At 38.4% G+C, this 25,782-nt stretch overlaps 1 protein-coding gene across 1 annotated transcript; it reads right to left on the bottom strand.

The window, feature by feature from the left end:
• Positions 1-237: 237 nt before the first annotated feature.
• On the bottom strand, positions 238-25,782 carry LOC109046623 (glypican-1-like). The gene is made up of 9 exons (XM_042712426.1): positions 25,691-25,782; positions 6,426-6,584; positions 5,202-5,599; positions 3,293-3,458; positions 2,986-3,116; positions 2,702-2,833; positions 2,480-2,610; positions 1,352-1,527; positions 238-1,004 (listed from the first exon to the last, which is right to left on the bottom strand). The coding sequence occupies exons 2-9, from the start codon at positions 6,532-6,534 to the stop codon at positions 796-798; spliced, it is 1,452 nt and encodes a 483-aa protein (XP_042568360.1). The 5' UTR covers positions 6,535-6,584; positions 25,691-25,782; the 3' UTR covers positions 238-795.

Genomic DNA, 25,782 nt, shown 5'->3' with positions numbered 1-25,782 from the left:
TTAAGAAAAGTTTACATTAAAATGATACTGAAAATAATTATAAGACTAGGCTATATTTTCTTTTATGCAAAATAATTTCTTTTTTCTTTTGATGTTGGTGTGAAAAACAATTTTTTCAGTTTTTTTTTATTAATCTATTATTGCAGCTTGCTATCATACAAAATAATTGCTGACTCAACCAAGTGAATCACAGTAAAAGACACCATACATAATTCCAATTAATTACATAATTCATCAGATATTCAGCAATTCTGTATTTCGATTCATGTCCATGCCAAAGTTCATACATTTTGTAATCTAAAAGGGATCAGACTGATGTATATTTTTGTTTTTATGTCCATCTCTGAAATATTTAAGACGAAAAGAACAGTTGTGCAAAGACAAACTTGCGTGACTCGAGCGTGGTTAAATGAAACACGAGGTGACTTGGTGACTGTCACTTTAAAAGCTTTAAAAGTCGCTTAGGTAGCCGAGAACCTCATATTGTAAATCTGCACCGGCATTCATCCTGTCCAGTTCATCTTTTTACATTCAAAGGTAAAAATAAAAAAGCAAGATGTCAATTGATGTAACAAGTCACATAAAAATACACAGAAACAAACTTCTTTTTCCACTTATTCTCATGTCGTATTCTAGAGGAATTAAAATGTCCATTCACCCAAAAGGTTTCTTTTTTTTTCTTTTGGCAATTTTTAAGCTCACCTTTTTTCATTTTATCTATTCTTTTTCTTTTGAAACATTCCTTGTCCTATCCCTTTCCTGACCCAGATCCCAAAGTTCGATTTAGCGTCTCCATTATCGTCTCAGCAGTAGAGTCACGAGAAACAGAACCAGTAAAACGACGGAAGGCTGAATCTGGTTCCCGGATCCTTTGACTCTTCTGTTTTCAGGGACATAAGAATAGAGTCTAGGCCTGTCTGTTTTCGGCCCAAAGACTGGAGGTCTACCACGATCACACAGGTGATCTGCACACATGCCGCTTCCTGAGCCACTGAAATCATCACCTAGAAACACATCATGGAAAAAACATGATGATTACTTTGGTGCAAAACAGGTCACAGAAGTAATGGTTGCTATGCAATATCTAATTTACATGAAATTGCAGCCTACTTAAGGAGACAAAATCACTATTGCAAATTGCAAGACCATCAAGCCCTAAAACAGTGCTAAATTTAGCATCACTGAGCCTCATTCATGTAACAGTAGTAAATCAAACGTAACTAGTGAGTGGAATAAATTCAGTTGATGCTGAATGATTAACACAAAATTGTTCTCTTGTTTCATGAAGCCAATTGTACAATTTTTGTGTTTTTTATTTTTAGTTAGCTCTTAAGCATTTTTAGCCACTTACTTGTGTCTTGGAAATCTACATCATTGCCATTGAGTGCGTTTTTCAGGCGGTTTGACATGATCTTCAGCAGCATGATCTGTTGACGTATAGTGCTGTCGGGCTTGGTGATGTCGATCTCTACCTCTGGGTTATTAATCTGATTGGCCAGCCCATCACCCATGACCTCTGGGAGGTAACTGCAGAAAAATAAATTTTCCAGAACCATTTCAATCACACACATTGTGTAAATAGCTCTTGTATTACATTTTTCACAATTAATGACCTTGCACTGAAATAAAAACCAAGCTTGTACATCAATAATACAAACTCGATAGTAGTGCGTCATGCTTTGCAAAACTTGCTGCAACAATATATTGCAAAATTATTTTGATTGCATATTGCAAAAGAGTTTGATTGGTTTTTAATGCGTTGCTGTGTGGTTGCTAGGGTCTAGGTCTAGGTCTAGGTGGTTGAAATGCAATGGTTTTAGCAGTAAGTATATTGCTATGGTATTCTGAGTGATTTGCTATGTGGTTGCTAGGGTGTTTTAGCTGTATGTCGTCAAGTCTCTGATATTCTAGTCTTTAGATTTGGCTTAGGTCCCTCCTTAAATGGAGATCTGTACGGTTTTGTTTTCATTGTCTGTATATGGACCGTAATTAAGCAGTAGTATTAAGGACGTTTGTGTTAGCAAACACCACTAATCACATACCAGTATGCATTAATTACCCCCATGAGATTACCAGTTTAGTTATGCAGAGCTAAAAGGTATTAGTGACGACTAAAAATAAAGTTTTGCAGTACTTAAATCTCACACAAATGAAGATGTAAACCTCATCCAGTGATTAATCACTTCTGATGACTTTGGGCAATGGGAGTTCAGTTCTGTGGCAGTGATAGCTAAACAATCAATTTAATGACTTTGGCCACAAAAAGAGAAACGGATGCAATTTTCAGAAGTCTGCCAGCACTGACCATGTGTAACAATCTATAAATTCATAATGTGTATACATCTCAAAAGTCATCCATCAAAATCCTGCACAACTATTTAGCCTTGAAAAGCACATAAATTGATTGATTATATAAAAATGATCCCCAAATTACACATACTGACCAGTTGAATGGACACCTCTCATCGTAATGTAATACCTGGCTTTTGTGAGGCCATTCCAGCATTTGTCACGGCTGGTTGAAGATGCTGTTTTACCGCTGCACAGAGCCGAAGGGAGTTGGATCCAGTAAAACTGCATTTCCTTCAGTTTACTGGACACGTCTGTGACCTGGGAATTGCACACACACTTCAATAACATTGTATACAACTCATAAAAGTTGGCCAAAAGTGGATAATGCCACACATGCTCACACCTGCACCTCCAGTCTTGCTGCAGATTTGGAGCTGGGTTTGTATTCCAGGGCAGTAACTGTACTTCCTTTCTTTTTCGGCTCCTCAGATATTGAGCTCGGTGTTCCTTCCTCACCACGGTCCCCACAGGCCTTGAAAACCTGAAATGCAACACAAACTTACGTGTATAGTTGTATAAACAGTCCTTACGTGGTCAATAAATCTTTAAACTGCTTAAACTGACACCTCATGTGCATCTAAATATAACCTACTCGCACAAGTTTAAAATAGACGCTTATTTCAGTGTCCTAACCTTGTTGGTATAGATCTCCATGTTCTCCTGCATGGCGAGAACAGCCTCTGAGATTTTCACAGGAATTGAATAAATCACCGTGTCCATACTGGGCTCTGCACCAAAACTGGAGGCCACCTGTAGCATGGTTTCTGATTAAGGAAAAGAGAGTGTATGAATAAATGTCCATTGTCAAGTAGGTTTCATGCCAAGGCTGAAACTGAAATACTGTATTTAGCAAATTGACAGCTCAGTGTGATGCAACAAAAACACAAATCAAGCAACCAACAAAAGAGTAAGAGTTTGTGTGGTATAATCTCTGCTTTACCTATAAGGCTCTGCCACTCAGTGTCCAGGTCAGCCTGATTAGCCAGGCAGCCCTTCATGACGTTCTTGCAGTAGTTGACGCAAGGTTTGACTGATCCCAGACCTCGGCAATGAGGGCAGTACACCAGTTTCATAATGGCATGATTACACTCCAGGCTCAAAGGAACCTGTGGGAAAAGTGACCATTAGGCATTTATCCATGAGCTAACACTATTGTGAGCAAGGCAATTAACAGCATCACTTCAGGAGAACTGTTCCTGTAATAAAAGCACTGCAAGTACTTTTAGCGTAAGCTGAACAATTTCGTTTTCATTTTCAATGAACGTTATGTTAACATAAGACCACTTAACAAGACAAGATATATTCCGAACTGATATATTCCCAACATCAGCAAGAATTTAAGTCTGCTTAGCAGGAATCTCCAGAGAGTTTGGCAACAGGAGACTAAATCCAATTCTGTAAGAAATCCCTTAAAGAATGGAGAGGTACCATTGCGGCCTACTTTCATTTGTCAAAGCAGCAGGGAGTTCTAAGGAAGGGTAGGGTAGCCACTTAGGACTTGGGCTAATTTTCCATTTGTGGGTATGGGGCAAACATCGTTGGGAATGCTGCAGTGTAGGCATTTGTACTGATGAATTTGGGAGTATCTGTTGATTGACTTTCTAGGTAACTAGGGCACTCAAAGGTACTGCTCCCTTTTAGTGCAACCAGACCACCTACAGAGAGTACGGCACTCAAGGGTATGCATGGTTTTGTACATTTAGACACATAAAATCAAAGAAGAACATATTTGAGTTTAAGCCACAAATAGTCTTTGGTGGCCTTGGACTCTCTTACAATTGCAGAGTGTTACACCATGGAACAATGATTCACTGAAGAGTTTTTCCCATCGCCGTATGACTCTAATGTCAAATACACCTGTGTCTAGGAGAATACACACTTCATTTCCAAGGAAACACCCTACCACAGAACCCAAGGATCATTATAAGCAGATCTGATGCAAGATTCTTGAAAAATACCAGTCAAGGCAAGGATATAATTCATATTAAACACACCTTGAAGCACTGGGAGGTTTGTCATTATAAAGGTGAGAAAATATGGAACAACTGCGCATCTGCAAAGAATTGAACTTCTGCCAGAACTGGGTGTCTGGACAAGAAGAAGTTGGCAATGCTAAAGAGTTACAGTCCTACATAACATAAATGAGAGAAACTTGTGTGAGGCAACAATAGCGCCTCAAGAGCAAGAACACTTCATAAATCTTGCTCATAAGGAGGAGAAGAAGGAAGTCTTTATCACTTTGCTGTTGTTTGCCCAAAAGATATATCAAAGACTTGGAGGTGAATCCCTGGTCTGATGAAACCTTAACTGAACTTTAAGACTTTGATGTGAAGCGCTATATTTGGTGCAAAACTTAACCCCCAAGCTCACACTGAAATACTCATTTGGAAATATCTATGTCAGTCGAGTTTCTGGAGCAAAACAGGCTATGATTATTGGCATATGAGTCATATTTTAACAAGATAAAGCTGTAAAAGATACATGATGAGTCTTAAAATCAAGAAAATTAGACCTCAGTTCAGTTGAGCATCTTTGAAATTTTGCTCCCAAATGGTCCCATTCCTATTTTGCCAAGAAGATGCCAATGCTGGTAGGGACTGGAAATATTATCAAAAGGTGGTCTTACTAAGTTTACACTCTAGAGGTTTTATTTATAACTTATTTAGTAGAATGCTTGTTTTTAACTGTCATGCACGAATGTTACCAGTCTCCCTTGAGCACCCTGGGATTAATTGCTTTGCTCAAGGGTAGTACTGTCTTGGCACATGGCATGTTTCCTTTCGTTACCAGCCCCGAGTCTTAACCACTACATCACACCCATCCTAAAAAAGAAAAATAATCCAGTATACCTGAGACACCTTCCGTACAATCTCTCCAGCCACATTAAGGCCCTGGACGAATGCCCGAGCAGCAATGAATGCCCACATCAGCTTGGTCTTCAGCTCCTGTGGAGCGTCTCCAAAAGGACGCAGGGTTTCAGTCTGCTTAGAGGCACACTCCAGGAAGTCGTCAGAGAGCAGGGAGGTGGTCTCAGGGTCAGATGCCTTCAAAAGACGCTCCAGGAGCCTCATCCAGAACTCGTCCAAGACCTCCTCGAGGTTCAGGGAGGTACCAGTGTAATATCGACGCAGGTCAGCGTAAAGATCACGGAATACTCTCGCATTAGGCTGGTACAAATCCCCCAAAGAGGCCACAAAGGCCTCTTCTAACCACCGTTCAGAGCCATTTAGGAGTTCCAGAAAATATGCTGCATGGATATAAAAAAGGAAGTCACTTATCACAGAGTGAAATTAATAAAGAAATCACATACAATTGTGTCCCCTGACTACTGTTTGTCAGTGTAGTTGCAATTTCAGTACAACAACATAGAAGTATTTTACAAACCAAACAGTATTCATTTCTGTGAAAAAAAAAAAAAAAAAAAAAAATATATATATATATATATATATATATATATATATATATATATATATATATATATAATTAGGGTCAGGAAATTGAACAACTGCATCAAAATCTCTTATCATTACTGTGCGTCACTACAGTTTATCATGCACTGCAGTAAAAGGCCATTAAAAACCCACTGTAATTGCCCTGTGAGGACCACTCATTGTGAAAGCATATAAGCTTTAGAGGTTTCCTTTTATCTAAGCTCACAATGACACAAACCAGGAGAGAGTTTGGGCTTCAAAGTGCTGCAACTCTAACCCCTTCACATTCATTAACCCTGATGCTGTTAAATCCGCAGACGGGTAAAGTAAAAAATGTTAACTAAAAGCAGATGAAGTTTCATAAAATACCACTCTGGATAGGACAGCTGTCAGTGACAGTACAAGTACACTGTAAAACCTCTAAATCTCATTTCCTCTGCGAGTTTCTGCAGTTGCTACTCTGTTCTTCTTCAGCTTTATACTTTGGGTGGAGAAATGACAACTTAAATGTTTGGGTTATTCGAAAATCATCTTACTAACGTTACAGTGGAAAAAGTGAACAAACGTGTTAGCAGCTGTGAAACATAATACATCAAAATTTAACCAACTACAAGACTGAATGCATTTGAGTTTTGGACTCACTGTCGAAGGTCCTGTACTGGGCATTCAGCGAGGCTTGAATGGAATGTCCTGCTTCCCTAACCAGGCCTTCAAACTCTTGGCGGCTCAGATTCGACAGCGTCTCCTCCATGGCAATGGTGCAGCAGGTGTAACCTTGTGGGCATGTGCGAAGATGTTCGCCTGCAAATTCAATGGAAAGATAATACGATTTAAGAAGAGTTTTTACCTTAGTTATGGCACCAAAGATGCCAATTACTCCAATAATATCATATATCAAGCTCCATAAAATTGTAAACTTAGACTGATGCCTGAAAAGGTGAAACCTGATGTCATACTTTCCATGAAAGGCATAAACAAAGACAGCTGGATCTCACACAGTGTTTTTGTAAATGTCTGTAATGTGTGAGAGATTCATGCAAAATATAACACAGAATCTTTTAGGTGGTCAAATTCATCATTTTACTAGACTCTAATTTAGATTTTTTTTATCTGAGACATAGCTGCATAAAAAGTACCTGGTTTAAAACTGTATAGGAAAGATAGAGTTGGTTCTAAGGGGGTGGCGTTATGATTTATGTGAAAACTGGCATCCAGTGTAATGAAATCGCTTGGTCAACAAAGAGGTTATTATTATGGAAGATTTTAATATTAATTGGGACGATAAAATGGTTTGAAAGAATCTCAAACTGATAACTGATCATTTCGATCTGAAGCAACTGATTAATTGACCTACAAGAATAACTAATTCATCAAGGACTCAAATTGATTTAATTTTAGTAACCGAGCAGAGAGAACTCAAAAAACTTTTAATATGTTAAAAGGCCTCTGCCCACAGTTGCCAGAAAATGATCTAGTAAGAAATATGATTCTTATGGCATCCCAAAACTTCAGAAGTGCGTTCCATCAGATTAAATGGCATGATTTTATTAATCTGAAAAAAAAAAAAAAATCAGGGGGAAGAAGTTAAGTCATGATAGACAACATTTTGTTACATTAAAGAACAAGGTGGTAAAGACACTTATAAAAGCTAAAGATTTTGTTCCTGAAGATAATTGATCAAGCAAGCAGTAATTCTAAAATAATCTGGAACCAGTTGAATAATTAAAAAGGAGATTCAAAAAAAGATAGGACATCACTTGAATTAAAAATAAATGTAAAGCTGACTAATAATCTAGCTGAAGTGGCCGAAGCACTTAATCATTACTTCATTGATTCTGTAGTCACAACTGCACACACACATTTTTCTCCTGAGTATACAGAAGTTTGTCCAGTAAATATACTGGAACAAACCCTTACTTTAAGGGCAGCCACTAAATACGATGTCATAAGAACAATTACATCTCTTAAACCATCCAGAGCAAAGGATATTTTGGTATATATATATAAGGATATGTATTGATGTAGTAATGTTTAAAGAGCTTAGTGAGTAACTATAGTTATTCCTATCCCCAAAATTATCAGCCTTTCTCAGGGGATGTTCGCACGTGCTTGGAAGCCATCTGTTATTGTCCCTATATTCAAAAGCGGAGATTCTAATTCTGCTAGTAAATACAGACCTATTAGTATTTAACCTATAATCTCTGCAGAGAAAATGATGGCTGTGCAAATCACAAATTATCTGAATACCAGTTCATTTGCTTTGCACCCAATGCAATTTGGCTTCAGAGCAAACTATTCAACTGAGATGGCAAACTGTTACTTCACTTGACCTCAGGAAGGCTTTTGACACTGTAAACCACATAATTCTTATGTCTAAATTATTAGACTTTGAGATAGATTGAATCATATTTGTCCGGTCAGAATCCACAATTATAAGTTAGACCCCCTTAACTTGACCTCAGGAAGTCCCCAAGGATCTGTTCTGGGTCCATTGCTTTTCACGTTCATATTATCTATATACATGGAAGCAGTGTCTCACAAGTCGCAAATAAACTTATAAAATCCTTGGTTCATGTCACAGCTTGGCTAGAACAATGTTGTTTACACTTTAACATCTCTAAAACAGTGTGATTTTTTTAATCAAAACGAATAGATCAAATGTAGTGCCACGGTGTAGTGTTTGTATCAGGGGAGACTACAAGTTGTATCGGAACTTTGGAGTTTTGATTGATTCCAGACATTCTTTTAAGGCTCAGGTTAAAAAGGTCTCTAACCAGGTCAAATTAAGTCTGTCAAAATTTAGATTTATTCGTGATTATATGTCAACAGAGGCCGCTCTGATGTATGTACATTCCATGACTATTTCTCATATCACTTATTTTTTTAACAACTTGGTCACAAGCTAGTATAACTAATCTGAAACCATTGGAATCTTTGTATAAACAATCACTAACAGCTCTTAATTAGAAATCGGTTCGATTTCATTGCTCAATTAAAAAAAAAAAAAAAAAGAAAGAAAGAAAGAAAAAAAAAAAAATTACAATTTGCTAAGCAGGTATCACCTGATCAAATATGTACTGTAGATGTTTGTCTTATGTTTAGGGCTATATATAGCCTGACTTCACAGTTAAAACAGTTTTTGAATATTAGAACAACTGTCCACAAGGGGCGAGGAAAGAGGGGACTGTATTATTCCTCTCAGGATATGTAAATTTAGTCAGTCTGTATTTTCATTCAAAGCTGCAAATGAATGGAACCCCATCCCATCAATAATTAGAAGACTGGATAAATATATTTAGTTTTATATTTTTTAACTTTCTGTCAAGGGTCTACAGATGAATAATAGCCTTTTTGGCTAATTCTGGCACATTTACAGCCATGTTTATTAAAGTGCGTTGCCCCTGTAAACAAATAAGTTTACAGTTAAACTAAACATGTTTTGAAGTTCAAATTATATACATTTTGGTGTTTAATAGATTTATTGCGTTATGTTGTCACCTTAATTTTAAATTCTTACTGTTTTTGTTGCAGATAAGCTTTGCTAGCAAGCTAGTTAGCTGCCTCTCTCTGTCTCTTCAGGGATGTTAGCTGTTTTGTGTTAGTAGCTTGTAGTGTAGCTAACTAAGTACTGTGTTTACTAAAGGGTAGCTTGACAGTAGTTGAACTATGAGTAGTTTTAGCTTGTACCTTAACAGGCTAAGGTTTCAAAATAGCTTCCTCTGAGCGTCACTGAACACAGAGCACTGGGTCAGTGAGGTCCTCTGGAGAGCAAGAGCTTCTTGGACCCAGCTGACATTTAGCAAACAACTTTCCCGGTTAAGCATGTCTTGGGTCACGGCTTAGGGAACTAGTGCGAGAAACGCTATCTCTGCTATACATTTTTTATGCCGCCTGACTGCAGCAAGAGCAAAAAATCAGAGAGAAGCACAATTTTTTGCATTCACAGTGGTAAGACTGTAGCTGAGGGGCTAAAATAATGAGGGGAAGTCGTGGCCTAATGGTTAGAGCGTTAAAAAAAATACTGTCACAAGTCTCCCGGTTTTCATCCAAAATATCTTAAATTGTGTTCCAAAGATTTTACGGGTTTGGAACGACATGGGTGTAAGCGATTAATGACAACATTTTCATTTTGGGGTGGAGTATCCCTTTAAAGAGTCTTCAGTGTCATTACGCATCGCATCCCGGGCCCTTCATTGCAGTCCGTGAGCAGCACAGGCGTGTGGCCTGCATATCAATGCGTACTGACGAGGGACCGCGAGACAAAAGACAGATGAAGATTTCTTCCCACTCTGGCACACAAAGGAAGAATCTGTGCACATTAACTAAACACATAGTGAAACAGATAGTGAGAAAGAGTGAGAAAGTAAAAGACAAGTAAAAACTACCAAAGCACACTGGATGAATTATTGTATATCACAATGCAGTTCCTATAGAAGCTGGTTTCTTCCTCAGGATATAAAAAAAAAATCGTACAATTTCAGATATAAGCCCGCAATTATGAGAATTATGGTATGTATTATGAGATTATTTTGTGATAATATTAGTGAAAAATATGAGATATAAATTAAATAATTATGATATTTTGAATTTTTTTACCTTATAATTCGAAATATAAACTCAGAGAGATAGAAAGAAAAATCTGAATTGTTAGGTACAAACTCACAACTGCGAGAAAAAACTTTATGTTGCAAACAAAATGTTGCAATTTCCTTTTTTATTTCTTGGCAGAAACAAAAAACAGACTTGTGTAAACGCAGAAATCTGTGGAGTAGAAGTCTAAGTTCTATCTTGCAATTCTTTGTTTATACCTCAAAATTCTTTATATAAAAATTTTGTATAAAAAGTTTGAATTGTGAGATGAAAAAATTACGCATATTATTGAGAATTGTGTGATACATTTTTTTTTCTGTGCCATAAACAGGCTTTTATAATTTCCTGAATGAGCTCAATATCAACTGCATATTTTTAGCACAATGTCTACTGTCATTTTTTACATCTTTGATTATTGCAAACGATATCTACACAGATACGTCCGCATACTGTACGTGAATACTATTTCTGTGGCGTTAGCTCCAGTACTTAAGGGGGCAACAGAGTCCTAATACTGCTCCTAGTGCCAATGTTTGGAATGATTCATTTTGAAATGCAACATTGTTAAAATCACATCGTAACTAGTATTGCATAATCTAGGCAGAGTTTTCTTAGGTCCTTATGACATTTTTTTTTACACAAAATTAAATTAAACATGCTAAATTTATGATAACTTGCTAAATTAAACATGCATATAATGAGGTACAGTAGTGTGACAACAAATGTTGCAAGTATTCTGCTGTCTGAAAGGTTTATTGTATCATAACGCCTACTGTTTCACACTATTTTCAATAAAGTGTACAGTGCATACTGCTTAGTAAGCAGTACAATAGCTATTCTGAATGCAGCAAGAGAGAGAGACTAACAGAAACGGATCTTGTGTGTGCATGTGCAAACTGAATCTCCCATAATTCTAGGCAGATCAAGAGATGATGCATATATTTATGAATGCAGGACGCTCGCCAAGGCAATATTTTGAATAAGCTAAAAATAAATCCAGAGGAATTATCTCTTTTTTGTTCCAAATAAACATTGTTCGAGCCTCCTTGTGCTGCCCACGTCCCCATGTGTTGGATGGAAATCGACAGGCTGCCAAAGGAACAAGACCCTGAATCAAAGTCTGACAGAAAATCACCTGTCAGCTGCCTCCATCTGTCCTGAAAAAAAATCAAGGGTTCTTCATACAGCCTAATTGTTTGAGATGGACAGCTAGACAAAATAGTCAAGCAGGATGACAAACAGGCCTAGAAGGTGGTGGAGAAACCTTGAGTGGTGTCACATGAAAGCAAATTCCTTCAAGTTAAACTGTTAGTCGGTAGCTTTCAACCAAACCGGTGTGATCCCTTCAGGGCCTGTGACTATTTAATCAAAGAAATGCTCCATGCGGTATAGTGCTGAGTGCTCTTTTTCCATTCTTATCCCTTGCACGCCTCTTTGATATTTGCTTACATGCTGCAAAATACATCAGGGTATCAACTTTTGAACATATCATTACAAATAATCAAGGTTTTTTGAACAAAGCACTGGGAAAATCTACTTACAAGCATTTCTGTCTGTGCTATTAAACCAGATGTGTTGTTATTTAAGTTGCTATTAACATTGATTTTCCCCACGGCAACAGTATAAAAGTAGCCCAATTCCATGGTAACACTTTTTTTGGGCCATATAAATTTCATCTGGAGGACCAAAAAAAAAAAAAAAAATTTGTAAAAATGGTAAAAATAAAAAGCAACATCTACATCGAACAACCAACTAGAACACCTTAGAAAAATGCATAGTACACTCTGTCAATCAGCCAGGACACCATAGCAAATACATAGTAGTGCTCTGAAATACTTTAGTCAGATCTCTTTAGAATCTGTACAGCAGTGTTTTGCCAAACCAGACAGAAAACTATAGCAGAAAATGCATAGGTAGTAACCACCTAGCAACGCTCTGGCAATCAGTCAGAACACTTTTGGAATCTGCACAGCAATACTCTGACTAACAAAAAGAACACCACAGCAAACCTCATAGCAATGTTCTGGCAACCAGTCAGAACACTTTAGAAATCACACCGGTAACACTCTAGTGACCAGGGACATCATAGAGTAACTACTTTGCAATGCTCAGGCAGCCATCTGGAACACCCTAGCAACCTCATTAGCAACGCCTTGGCAACTGCTTACAGCACATTTTTTAATGTGTAAACACCACTTACATTTTCTTTATAAAACGTAGAAATTTAGTTCAACTCTGCCAAACCACAAATAGCTAGCCTAGCCATTTATGTTATATATAAAAAATATTATTTACGTAGGGACACATGGTACAAAAAAAAACAGCACAGTATTTATGCTGGATTTTCAAAGACTCATGTTATGAATTGCAGTATGTTGACAGATTTTCTGAGGCCGCTCTGTAGACCACATTCCAACTAGAAATTTGGCGCGATATTCAACCATTACAAAGCATGACTGATGTTGACACAACGGACTAGTAACGCCACTCATGCGCTTCTGGATGACTTTTGAAAATTGACACTTGGATGAACTTCAGAAGGAAAACCGCGAGGCCTCGTTTTACCCCCTCAGCCCGAGAGAACAAACCAAAACCGTAAGAGGAAGTTGCTTTTGAGGGATGTTCTTCAAGTTCATCTTCACAAGCCCCTGATCATTACCAATGTGAATAGTTCTTTTATTTCTCAACCATCTTCTTTTTTCCTGGGAGTGGATTTTGAGTGCACTCCTTTGAGATGAGAGCACAAAGGCTGCGCCTCAGGCACCGGTTTACCAGCAGCAGCAGTGTGCTTGATGAGGGACTCTACAGGTGAGCCCGGTTGGCCAAAAAAATACACTCATGTCCTCGGTGCCTGATTAACAGTGTGTCTCTGAGGAATGAGAAAGGTTTGGTAAGCTTGCTTCCCAACCAAAGCCCTTCTGGAAGACTTATAAACACCACACCCACGTTTACCACACAAGTACCGCATAGCACAACGCTCAAGAGCAAGCTCAGCAAGCAGTGAAAGAATTTATGGAAACACACTGAGAGGTTTATTTAAGGTGCACGGCAAAAGTGGAGCTCAACATAATGAGCTTATATACAAATGACTCAAAATTAGTGAAAAAAAAATACCACAGGAGCCCTACCCCAACCAAATCACATCCAGATACCAGAATGATCATAGAAACCATCTAGAGCAATGCACCTAGATCTGGGTGTACCCAAAAAATCATCAAGAATTGGTTGACAACATAAACACAGCCATATCGTCAGTTCTACTCACATGTCAGAACATGATGACAACTGTGGTACAGAAAATGCTAAGCTTGCTGCTATTCACCGCTAATCTCTGAATCTGACCTTCTTTTTTTTAAATATGGGGTCATGTGTGGACATGGCGCTTTGCCCAAACATTGGTCTCAATTAAGAGGATAAGCTGCCTTTAATGAACACACAATGCAATATCTCTGTAATCCCCTGCAGACCAGTGTCCTTAGAGACGACAATGGGAAAATATGGACAGGGAAAAAATTAGGTTAGGAAGACATAAGAGAGATGGGGAGGAACCGTGTAACCCCTAGAGACGAATTTATCTGTCGTCAAAGAAGTGTGCCAAACACCTCCGTATTTGTGTCAGCAACACAAATTCGAATTTAAGCATGGACGGATTAACACGCGGCCCTGCCAAGCATTTTCCCAGGGCTCCAGACCAGCAGGGGGCCCTGAGGAGCTGTAGAAACCATGCATAGAATGGTACAGTTCTTATAAATATGTCCAAAATGAGCAAGTTAGCTTGAAACAAACTTGGTCATTTAAAAGAAACATGCTTTCAAGCTTCAGAAAAGGATGCAAATGAACCATAAAAGTAGTCCATATATTAACACCCCCTAAATTCCAAATATTCTGAAGACAAACACTAGGTTTGTCTGAGGAACAGGCTAGCTAGTTTTTTTTATTAGCAATAGCACCCAGAATATATGTTACACAGAAATTGCACGTTTGTTTAAACTAACAACTGAACATACTCTCAATCCTACCCACCCTTAACCCTACAGCAAGCAAAAGCATATTTTTTGGCAAAAATGGTGACCCAAAATTACAGAAACTCTCAAACAATTGGGCAACACTTAAAAACACATAAAACAGTTAAGCTCAACATTTACTCTCTTCATCAAGTTTCCTGTAAAGCATGCTGGGAACTACAAATTCTCTGCCCAGTTTTAGTTAATGCCAACTAAAATGACTGATGTAGTACCAACACAAATGGATTTAGCAGAAGTACAGAAAATAAAGTTGGGACAAGCTAATCAAGAACTGTGAAGCAATTACCTGATTTTAATAAACCAAACAAATGGGTCTGACACCGCTTTATAATAATACTTAATACTATACCTAAAGGCCGTTAATTTTGGGACAGATTTAGTAACGTAACATCTCAATGTGCCTCTTGCTTCCGGTGTATTGTCATTTCCCACATTCCCAGGACATCCCGGACACTTCTAATATCCGTTCCTGTATACATAGCAGGTGCGCTGTTGGGAATAAGAAACATGATGAAGGATTAAGTCCTTATACCCCCCTCTGTATATGACTCAGTATATTAATTAAATAATCTGGGGCTTTGTCCACCTTCCTGCGCTGACTTATTTTAATCTCCGCTCCCTGTTGCGTACTTTAGTGCTCTGGTCTTCCGTCACATTTTCCATGTGATCCTTTCTTTCAACCTCTTCCTATGCCCATTAGCACTCATCTACACCCCTCCTGCTGGGTGTTGCTCGCACTCTTAACCATCTGCCTTCTGGTCTATCCTATCCGCTGCTACCCTGCTGAGCCAGGGACTGCTCAAAGAGTCCCGAGCGTCCCAGGCGCCGTGCGTCGTTCTTACACTATAGAGCTTGTGACCCCTGAACCGGGCCCTTGCAAGCGAAGCTTAGCGCAATAAAGCGCCATTGACAGCCACTTGCTTTATGTGCTAAAAAGAAACGACTTTCACCCCCCCGCAGCAAGCCCCAGTATCGGCTATAAAACACTGGAAAGCACCTTTTAATTGATGTTCCTAGGTAGTTCTGGGGGATGCCAGCCCTTCATTTCTTGGTAACTGGGTAAGGATCGTCAAAAACTGAGGTACGTCCTGGGGTTTAGCCATAATCGAGCGGTGAAAAATAGCCCAGGCCGACTGTGATTAGTTTTTTTTGCACATGGTCATGCTTCTCTTATGCGTGTTTACAGTTTTATGCACCCACGGGTGCATTGTTTGCGGGAAGCACCGAAGGGAGTGTGAAAATATACAAGGCCATATAACAGGTTGTTACTAATGCGGCCTGCTGTGATCCTAATATCATTTTTTTCTTGATAGTATATGAGGGGGTTGAGAGGGTTCACAAACGGAAAAACACAACCCCCTTTGACTTTATATTTAGAAACATGATAATACATGACGCCTTTGGGCGGAAACTAATAAAACAAAAAGTACAGCTTTAGTGTCTTGGAGTCGATAGCATAGCTTTAGATATTCACGAATTTCAAATCAATAAAGCGCAACACACCAACATTTAAAAACACTATTAAAAGTTGTGTGGTTTAAAATGAGCGAAATGAGGTTAAACAAGGTCTTGTAGACCAAAAGGGTTTAGAAAATCGCTGTGGATGTTTTTTGCCCAATTGGCCGCTATTGTGCTAATTTTACTTTTCCAAGGACATATTCCTGATAGATTAGGATGATTAGTTGTGAGCGACCCAATCATAGGGGCGATGTGGCTATAAGCTCATAATCAAATCCTGATTGAATAAAATCTCAGTCATCCTACATTTGTTTCTTATTGAATGACGTTTCCACTTCTGAAATACGGTATACCGAAATTCGTCATACTTGATCTTACAGCTTTGGGATGCATTTCATATTTAGCTTAACATCTAATAATCCCTCCTTTGCTTTCAGGCAGGAACATTTGAGGCACCGGACAGATGTTTTCTTTACGAGCAGTTTCTATCTTCGCAAGCGTTTGTTGAGATCAGAGCTGACATGTAGCTAATGCATTATGGATTATGCTCTTAAGCGTGCGTGCCCTTGCTTCGCTAATGTGATGAAAGTGGACTTAGTGTACAACCCAACTCTTTAAATTGGACATCTTCTAGGTTTCCATAAATCTAAAAATACACTGCAGCTCAGGACTTCTGCCTTGCTGCGTAGACACACACGTGTGCAAGTGTGCACGTGCATGTGTGTGTACCACGCACACCTGTAATCGCAAGCATTTACCAAGTTGCCAAACCTTGTTAAATTAAAACGGCTACGAAGGGGGTTAAGACGAAAGAGAGCAGGGTGAAAACTTAAGAGTACCACGCAAGATAACGTCCTGTTGGCATACCTTTGAGGAGACTTAAGAGAGATATTTAACTTGATTTGTTGAAAAGATAATAAATATTCAGCTGTGGTAACGTACCAGTGGTGGCTGGCGCGTTGTTTAAGAGGTCGGAGGAAGCACAGATGTTCCAGTTATCAGTGTTGTTATAATAACACACACACACCACACACCCACACACACACACACAGACACACACACACACACACACACACACACCACACCACACACACACTACAACACACACACACAACACAACACATAACACACACACACTATTGTTCAATTTATGAAACATTTTTACAAGGCATGTGTACCGTTTTTTTTTATTTGTGCAATGCTTCATCCCCACACTAAGGGATGTATAACTTGCGCGTCACTGACTATGGACATATTTATGTAGAAAAATGTATGCATGAGTGCTGTGTGACATTTTACATTTTATTCGTTAAACATGCTAACATTCACACACACATAAAATATTAGCAATATAAATATTAATTATTAGTGCTTTCTGTACTAGCTTTAAAAGTAATCACCACTGGTATGTAGCCACATGCTACTAGAGGTTAAGCCAGATAATCACAGGAAGAGAAACCTTGGAGGGAAAACGGATAAACCCACAAGGTTTTTTGCAAGGATGGAGAGACGAGAAAGAGAGAATGTGCTTACTTCAGTAGACTATAAAAACGCAAATGAATAACAAATGTCCCGTCCATTCTCAATGTGATGCATTATTTTATCAATCCCTCACTGAGTTTTTATCGAAACTGTAGTAGCTGTCGTTCGGTGCATGAGGTTCTTCCAGTGAGCGAGGAAGACGTGCCGGGACTGAATCGGCAAGTTCATGTATGCAAAATAATAATCGTTCTTCATAAGCTTGCTTCCACTCAAACAATACAAAAATGGTCACAATAAATAAATCTCATCAGCCTAAGGGTCTGTTGCATTGGCTGACAGGGTCAAGACAAATAACAAACTCACCAAGAAACAGATAAGAATGGCTTAGAGTTTTATAGATTCAGTTTTTTTTGTTTTTTTTTTTGTTGTTTGTGCAAACTTTTATTTTGTAAATATTACATTAATAAGTAGTTCTATACATTGTTGTGTATTTAATGAACCTATGATTCAAATTCTGAGAGCAATAAGGATCTATATTTAAACGGCAAGAATCCACAGAAAGCGCACTTTAACCACAAAGAAGAAAACAGAGAGAAGAAAAATGGAACCCAGGATATTCATAGTTGGGAACAATTTACAACCTGGACCAGTCAAAGCATAAAAGGCTCAAGTGCTATACCAACTGTCAACTCGATACCACTGAAAAATGAATTCGCTAATGCCATGTAAAGGGTTCCCTTTGAGTGCTTTACTTTACATTTAATTTCCCTTGCTTTTCTAACAAGGTCATTGAGACGTGCTCAAATTCATTTGCCAATGCCCCCTTAAGCCCTGCTACTAAAATATCGGGATTACGGGCCCCTGGATTACGAGTATTTGAGGTCTTAACACGCGCACAACTCATACTAATCCCCAAGCTGTCAAGTGTGTCCTTTACCAAGAGCACATACATGTTTATTTTTCAAATTGCGAAACCTCATTTATTTTGGCTTGTTAGTATTTAGTCATTAGCGGGTTCCACTCCATGCACCCAGGTGCACAACTACGGGTCACAGATACTATGGTTTGACCTGTAAAACACGCTTTTGTGATAACATTTCAGATTGCGAATGTTGGAAGGCGTTGCGTAGTAGCGGCCTGTGTTTGGCGTTGTGAATCAAATAGCTAAACACTCAGCACAACTCTTGGCATACTTACCATATTCTAGCCTGTGTAACATTCTTCCTCCCCTTCGATCCAATTACAAGGATGACAGACGTAGAATGAGTAAATGTAAAGAACTGATAATTTACTCAATGTCCATAACACTAAGGCATTGACTTGACCAATACAATCAATGGAGGAATGATGTCCAGCAGTCAAAACCTTCCCTACTCCCTAATGTGACATGACCTGTTGTCAGGCACACAGGACAAAAAAGACAGTGGGTTCCTATTTACTAAGTCATGCATCCGTCGCACAAATTTTGCACGAACATACCGCTATGCTGAGTGACGAAAGGCTGTAAAAAGGTTGTGAGGAGCCCTTATATCCAATTCAATTAATAAGAATAGTTTCACCCAAAAATGAAAATTTACTCACCCCCAGGCCATCACCAAGATCACAACAGATTTGGCGAAATTTTAGCATTACATCACTTGCTCCACCAAAGGCATCCTCTGCAGTGAATGGGTGCCGTCAGAATGAGAGTCCAAACAGCTGATAAAAACATCACAATAATCCACAAGTAAATCCACAACACTCCAGATCATCAAGTAAGTATCTGGTGACGTTGTAAGCTACTTGTTTCTAAAAACAAACAACCTATCATTAAGGCGTTTAAATCTATTAAAACCCTTTCTTGCTGGCCAATTATTGAGGCTATTAATCCATAATAGCCCCTTGTCCAGTGGAAAAACTCTATTCCCCTGTTGTTCGTCCTCGCATCAAAATCCACATATTTACATATTTGTTTAGAATAGTTTTTTAGGACCCTTTTCTCTTGTAAATGGTGCTTGATCTGTGCATGTTTTCCTCTCCTGATTCAGATGAGATGACTTTTTTACCCGGAGATGTGAAAATATTATGAGACAATTGTTTGTGTTTTTTTTAGCAAGACCAGGCCCAGGTTTAAAGTTAAAAAACATCCTTTGATAGATTTAATTAAAAACACAGTTTTTTTGCCTTCACAAGATATTAACTGATGGACTAGAGTTGTGGTCGATTACTGTGATGTTTATATTTGGAGACTCTTATTAGAGAACGGCAACACCATTCACGATGGCAAGAGGATCACATTGGTGCATTCTTCTCCAAATCTGTTTTGATGAAAAAACCAACACCTCTACCATCTCGGATGGCCCTTAGGATGATTAAGTTTCACCAAATGTTCCTGTTGGAGTGCTACTATTCTTTCAAGATTCGCACCATGCTAAGACAAAATCTATGTGATTGGGCGCAAATCCTTTATGAGTGGGCGTCGCTCCTCGCTTATAATCACAAGATTAGTCTACACACGTTATTAGTTAATGGAGACCAACAGTGTCCAAAGTCACAGCGAGAACGGCATGCATGTGTGTGTATTTAGCGTTTATGAGCTATCATCTTCACTCATGGAATCTTGTTCAATTGCCGAGACACACATTTCAACAGCATTCTGTGACTCTGCTCACTTCGAGCTGTATAATGTTGTCTCTAAAAAGAAAGCTCGCCCAGATGATTATAAATCACATCTCCGTCTTCATCACTCACTTCTCTTCCCGTTTCACCAGTGGTTTTGGCAGCGAGATAACCTGACAGCACAATTGGGCCACCCGCTAAAAACATGGCAATTATACTGACAGAGCACAGTGGCTGGAGAAACGCCGCAGCGCTACTTCTGTTGAATTATGTCACCAAGAATGCTGTTAGCGAGCGTCAGCAGGCACGAGGTGACGACACTGTGTCGAAGGCTGCAGAAGACATAAAATCCACAAATGGATCCATTTCATGTTATTTAATTAGCTTGTAGGTGCTAACAGCATAGCTTAAACAATGTCACATCTAGGCTGAATTGATTTCAATAGCAAATTGTGCTTGTTCAAAATTCTGTTGTAGTTTGTGGAGAGAGAATTACTCTAGTCAGTATATAGGGGTATCGACATCAGAGGCAGCAACATTGGCTGTCGAATTGTATAACTCTAATGCAATGCTTAACTTGCACATATGTCAGTATAGTGGAATCTTTCTACCTTTATATCTTAAAGGAAAATCTACTCTTAAAAAGGGGTTGATTTGTTGTTGACAATCAGTGGAGCTCTTGGAGCACTTCAACTGTTCAGTTCCTTGGTTTTTTTAAATAGTAGGGCATAGTGTGTTATAATGGGTCAAGGGTTTGATTCGCCTTCAAGCGATGTTTAACTTGTCAAGATTACTGAGTTAAAATATTGACCTTGAATGAAATTGATTTTACAATGCAGTGTAAATTTTAACTGGTATGAAGTTAGCAAAACAGGTCACATCAATCTGTCACAGAAGCAAATATACAATCGGAATGTAACCATATATTATATATATATATATATATATATATATTATATACTAGATATAGGATATATATATATATATATATATATATTATGCATACAAAATAAAATGTGGTAACCCTCGTATAGTGTTATATTTATTTCGGTCAATTGATTTCCTATATTATTATAGTTTTTGAATATAGTATTGATATTTTATAAAAGGCATTAATATTTTAATTATTTTTTACAACTCTTTTGGAAACGATCGCTGACATAAAATAAGTTAAAGCTAATCTATTTCAGTTAATGTTTTACTTTTATTTAAAGTTAACAAAAATGGTATCTTTGTTTATGGTTTTATTTTATTTTTTGTTTTAACTAAACTAAGCTTATGTGCCAACCACAGTTTTCTGATCTCTGAATTATAGCTCTGCTGGCGGCGAGAAAGAGTATTTTATTCAGCTCTTTAATTATGCCATTTACACAGAAATGTTCACCTGAAATTCATTCAGCTCTTGTCCAAATGTATTTGGTTCTAGTATTTATTTATTTCACAGAAATATCTACCCTCCACACGTTTTAGAACACAGTAAATGTTTTTCAAAAACTTTGACATGTCCACCCAACTTTTACAACCACTTCTCCAAGGCACCCGAACAAAAGCAGACTAATCAGTCGTTCCAGGTGCTGTTGCACTGCACTCTGAGTACAGCTGTGCGTTTTATTTGTGATCGGTGGCAGCATGGGCATAAGGTGGAAGATTAGAGTGTGGTGGCAATGATTTCCCAGCCCTGACATACCTGCATGAATCCTCGGCTCTAACAAGCAATCACGGGCGCACTGCAGATCCCCGCGTGAGCCGCGGAGGAGAAACACCCCCACGCTTCAAAAGAACAATCAGCAGGCCAGAGGGAGAGAAACTGTGTGGGAGAAGGTGTAACTTATGGCTCATATAATCACGATGCCGACAATTTTCATCACAAAAACATGAGCAATTCCGGCACAACAATTCTTAGCATTAGCACCACATCCTCAAACTTCTAAACACTGGTGATGGAGACCATGTGCAGTATAAAAACATGGAGGCTATTTCTGCATTGATTTAACCGTTTTAACAAGACTTTCGGTGAATGATGTAAACAATGGTACCCAGTAAATATTAGATTTTTGAATTAAAACTTAAATAAACTTGTTCTCTTTTTAACAAATTTTTGATTTCCACGGACAGAACATTTTTTCCTGCAATCTAATTAAATAAAAAATTGTTTAATATAATAATTAATAATATTTAAGTATAATAATAAATTATATTCATTATTTCATTAAAATAACAATATAATGACAGATTATAAATATGATTTTTTAAATAAACGAATATTATTATTAATTAATAAGTTTAATACATCTGTGTGGTGTGTGTGTGGTGGTGCATATAACATCTAATACATACACAACACACACACCAGACATTTTATTCCATGTCTATTTCAATTATATATTAGATCAGTTCATACTTCATAATTTATCTGGTAGTTCTTGTCTAACACTTTCCATCATCTGTGAGGAATTGCCACTGATTAAAATTGCAAAAAGAAATTAGATGCCTAAATCTAATTTAAACAACCATTCAAGTGAGTGAATTTGAATTGTCACATCTCCATTGAACGACTGTATTATTGAATTTGCGCATGTGCAAACGGCTTTAATAAATGCAAAAGCCTAACCAATCAGGCCTGTGCGCCTCTCCACATGAGCTGCACTGGGGGGATGGATGTGCGTGCGGCATGTTGGCTTGCGGAACATGGGTGTGTGCCGCATTTCAAACCCACACAGGGTTCATGGTGTGTGCCCTCGCTGTAGAGAAGAGCAGCAAACATGAGCCAAAGCTGAGGTCTGAAACCAGGCTAAACAGGTTACAAGCGTCCAAACATCGAACAAATCCATCAACACACAGACCTTAGATCTCGCTTGTCAAACCGGAAATAAACTCTAAATAACAAAGTTACGATCGCAAACAAATCGAGATCGCACGTATACCCACTCCCATCTTCATGGCCTACTTGAGTGAAATGTGAGATTGCGTCATTGTTTAGAGTCACCGCAGGGCGCTCGATGTGTCCCGTAATCCCCCCCTCCTCCATTGAACAATATGTTTTTCGTAAAAATGCAGACACACAGTTGCATCTGTATTCTAGGCAGCACATCAAGCTCTGGTTCCTCCTCTCTGACCTTTAGGTATCTTTACGATCAGCTCTTTCTAAAAACAAGCTAACATTGCTAAAACAAAACTTGCGAAAACCGCAAAAACCCTTCAACTCAGAATGCACAATGTGGGTATCACGGTCACACCCGTCAAAGTGACCCATCAAAATAACAATTATTGTATAGAGATGACAGCAACCTGGAGCATAAGTTCAACATTCAATGTTTTGTTAACGTTACAACAATATTCTGTTAAAATTAATTTTAATTAATTAAAATCTTTACTTTTGTAAAGTGACCTCAATCAAATAATGAAAATCCTGTCATCACTTACTCATTCTCATGCCGTTCAAAACAAGTGTGGCTTTCTCTCTTCTGTGGAACACAAAAGAAGATGTTTCGAAGCATGTTCATGCTGCACTTTCACCTTACAATAAAAGTGAATGGGGACTGGGGCTGTCAAGCTCTAAAAAGCACGAAAATCATCATAAAAGTAGTTCAACTGACTTGTGCGCTATATTACAAGTCTCCTCAAGCTGTGAATGAAGAACAGATGGAAAATTATTTTACAGAAAATCTTGTTTAAAGGGACAGTTCACCCAAAAATTAAAATTCTGTCATTATTTACTCACCCTCAGTTGAACACAAAAGAAGATTTTTGAAGAATGTTGGTAACCAACAGTTAATGGTCCCACACTGGACTGTCCAACCAATCGGACCATCCCTGTTTGGTTACAACATTCTCAAAATACCTTCTTTGCATTCAACAGAGTAAAGAAAACTCATACTGGTTTGGAATAACTTGATAGTGAACTAACCTTTTAAAAGGGCCCTAGTGCCATTCACTTTTCATTGTCTGGAAAAAGAGCAGCTAGACATCTGCATAAATATCTCCTTTTATGTTTCACAATAAAAATGAAGTCTTTTGAAAGACATTGAGTTTGAATACCGCACAATCCATAATATTTATTATATTATTTATTTTTAAAATAACTGTCAAGTATCAAAATATAGTAAAATAATTTAACAATAAAAAACAAACAAAAAAACAAACAAACAACAACAAAAAACATAAAAAACCCTCAATCACTTAATATATCAAACCATTTATATTTAACCACTAACTTATTAAACATCAGCTAGAAATAAACCTGAACTTCAAGCAGACAAACACAATCTTGCCTCCAACCACTTTTAGGCTTTTAAACGAACAACTTATTCCTATGGTTTGGACAATGAATAAAAGATGTTGAGACGGTCTCAAACGAGACGGCGGTGGGCGGCCCAGCACATGCTAGATTTTCCTCATCTCCCCCTTCTGTCATTTAGACCGCAGGCGATGACCTTGAGAATTTCCTCTTGGCCAATAGGAACTCTTTGTTTCTCTCAGCCTCTCAAATGTGCTGAGGATGCCAAAGTATAATGCCTCAAAAACACTTCTGATGTGATGTTTGTGTGTAGTGGGTGTTTTGGGGTGCGTTGAACACAACTGGAAGGCAGAATATATATTGTACGGATATATTTTCATTGTCTTACAGAAAAAGTGCACTGAATAATGGCGATGTTGTACAAATTGTGTTTCCTTGCTGCTTTATTTACATTTGTTTATGCGTGTGAGTGTGGCACATGTGCAATCATTTATCTCCTTTAGCTCCTTGGGCACACAGCACAATTAGTTATATGGATCCCAGAGGAAAAAAAAAAATGGGAGTGCATCATGCACTGATATAATTGCATGTTTATGCAGGCTGATTGGTGACATATTACCGGTTATAATGTGCGACCTCTTATCATAAATATGGCTGTGTCATAAAGACTGATGGCAGATTTCATACTACCCAGCATGCACTGACAGATTTCGGCAACTGCCAAAATTTTTTGGCCTCTAATGAGAATATTAAATCCTGTCAAGCAGCCGAATCACTTGCTACTGCATGGATGTCAGGTGTCGCTGCTTATTACTTGCGAAATTACAAGAAAATCTGAGATTTGCTCATCAAATTATTATGATTTACTAACTTCACCTGGCGTACGTAGCCTATATCTAATAACACACCAACCTCCTTATTAATCTACCCATTGCCGACACCTCCACTACAATTACAGTAGGTTTTTCTCTTAATCTACTGTGTCATCATACTGACCTACAGGACCCCTCGCTGAGCTCAGCTCCAGGCACATGCTCTTTTCAAACCACATGGGGATCCAGACATCAGGTGGGTGTGTGTATAGAAATGTTGAATTGATTAAAAGGGAAGAAGATGCTCGTGAACAACATTCTGCCATGTGTAGCCCCGTTTTTAATCAGTTTACAGTTTTGTCTATGGTGCGTTCTTTTCCGGTTACTTTCGCGAGAAGAGCTTTCATCTGGGACCCTCCATCTGTTCACGCGCTTCCTGAACTTGACAATAAAAACAAGCACCCCAAGAAGCAAGAGGAACGTGTCAGGTGCAAAAAAGCTAAACATTGTTGATGGTAAACAAAAAAAAAATACAAAAAGACAGGCAGATACAGTGGAGAGATAGATGAAGATAGATAGATAGACTTTATTAATCTCGTGAGGTAGATAAACTACATCAACATTTTCAATGAACACAGCACAGATGAATGCAGCGTTGAATACGAATGAGAACGGAACAATGACCTCCTGTCACCGGTATTCTACCTGATATCTCGGACCGCGGGACGCCTTTTAACGTGAAGCCTTTGCCGCTGTAGAACTGGCGCACGTCGCGCAGCTCCGCGCTTTGCCGCCCT

This window comes from Cyprinus carpio, chromosome A22 (assembly GCF_018340385.1).
Source record: "Cyprinus carpio isolate SPL01 chromosome A22, ASM1834038v1, whole genome shotgun sequence".
NCBI lineage: Eukaryota > Metazoa > Chordata > Actinopteri > Cypriniformes > Cyprinidae > Cyprinus > Cyprinus carpio.
This window is presented reverse-complemented; position numbering and strand designations above follow the sequence as displayed.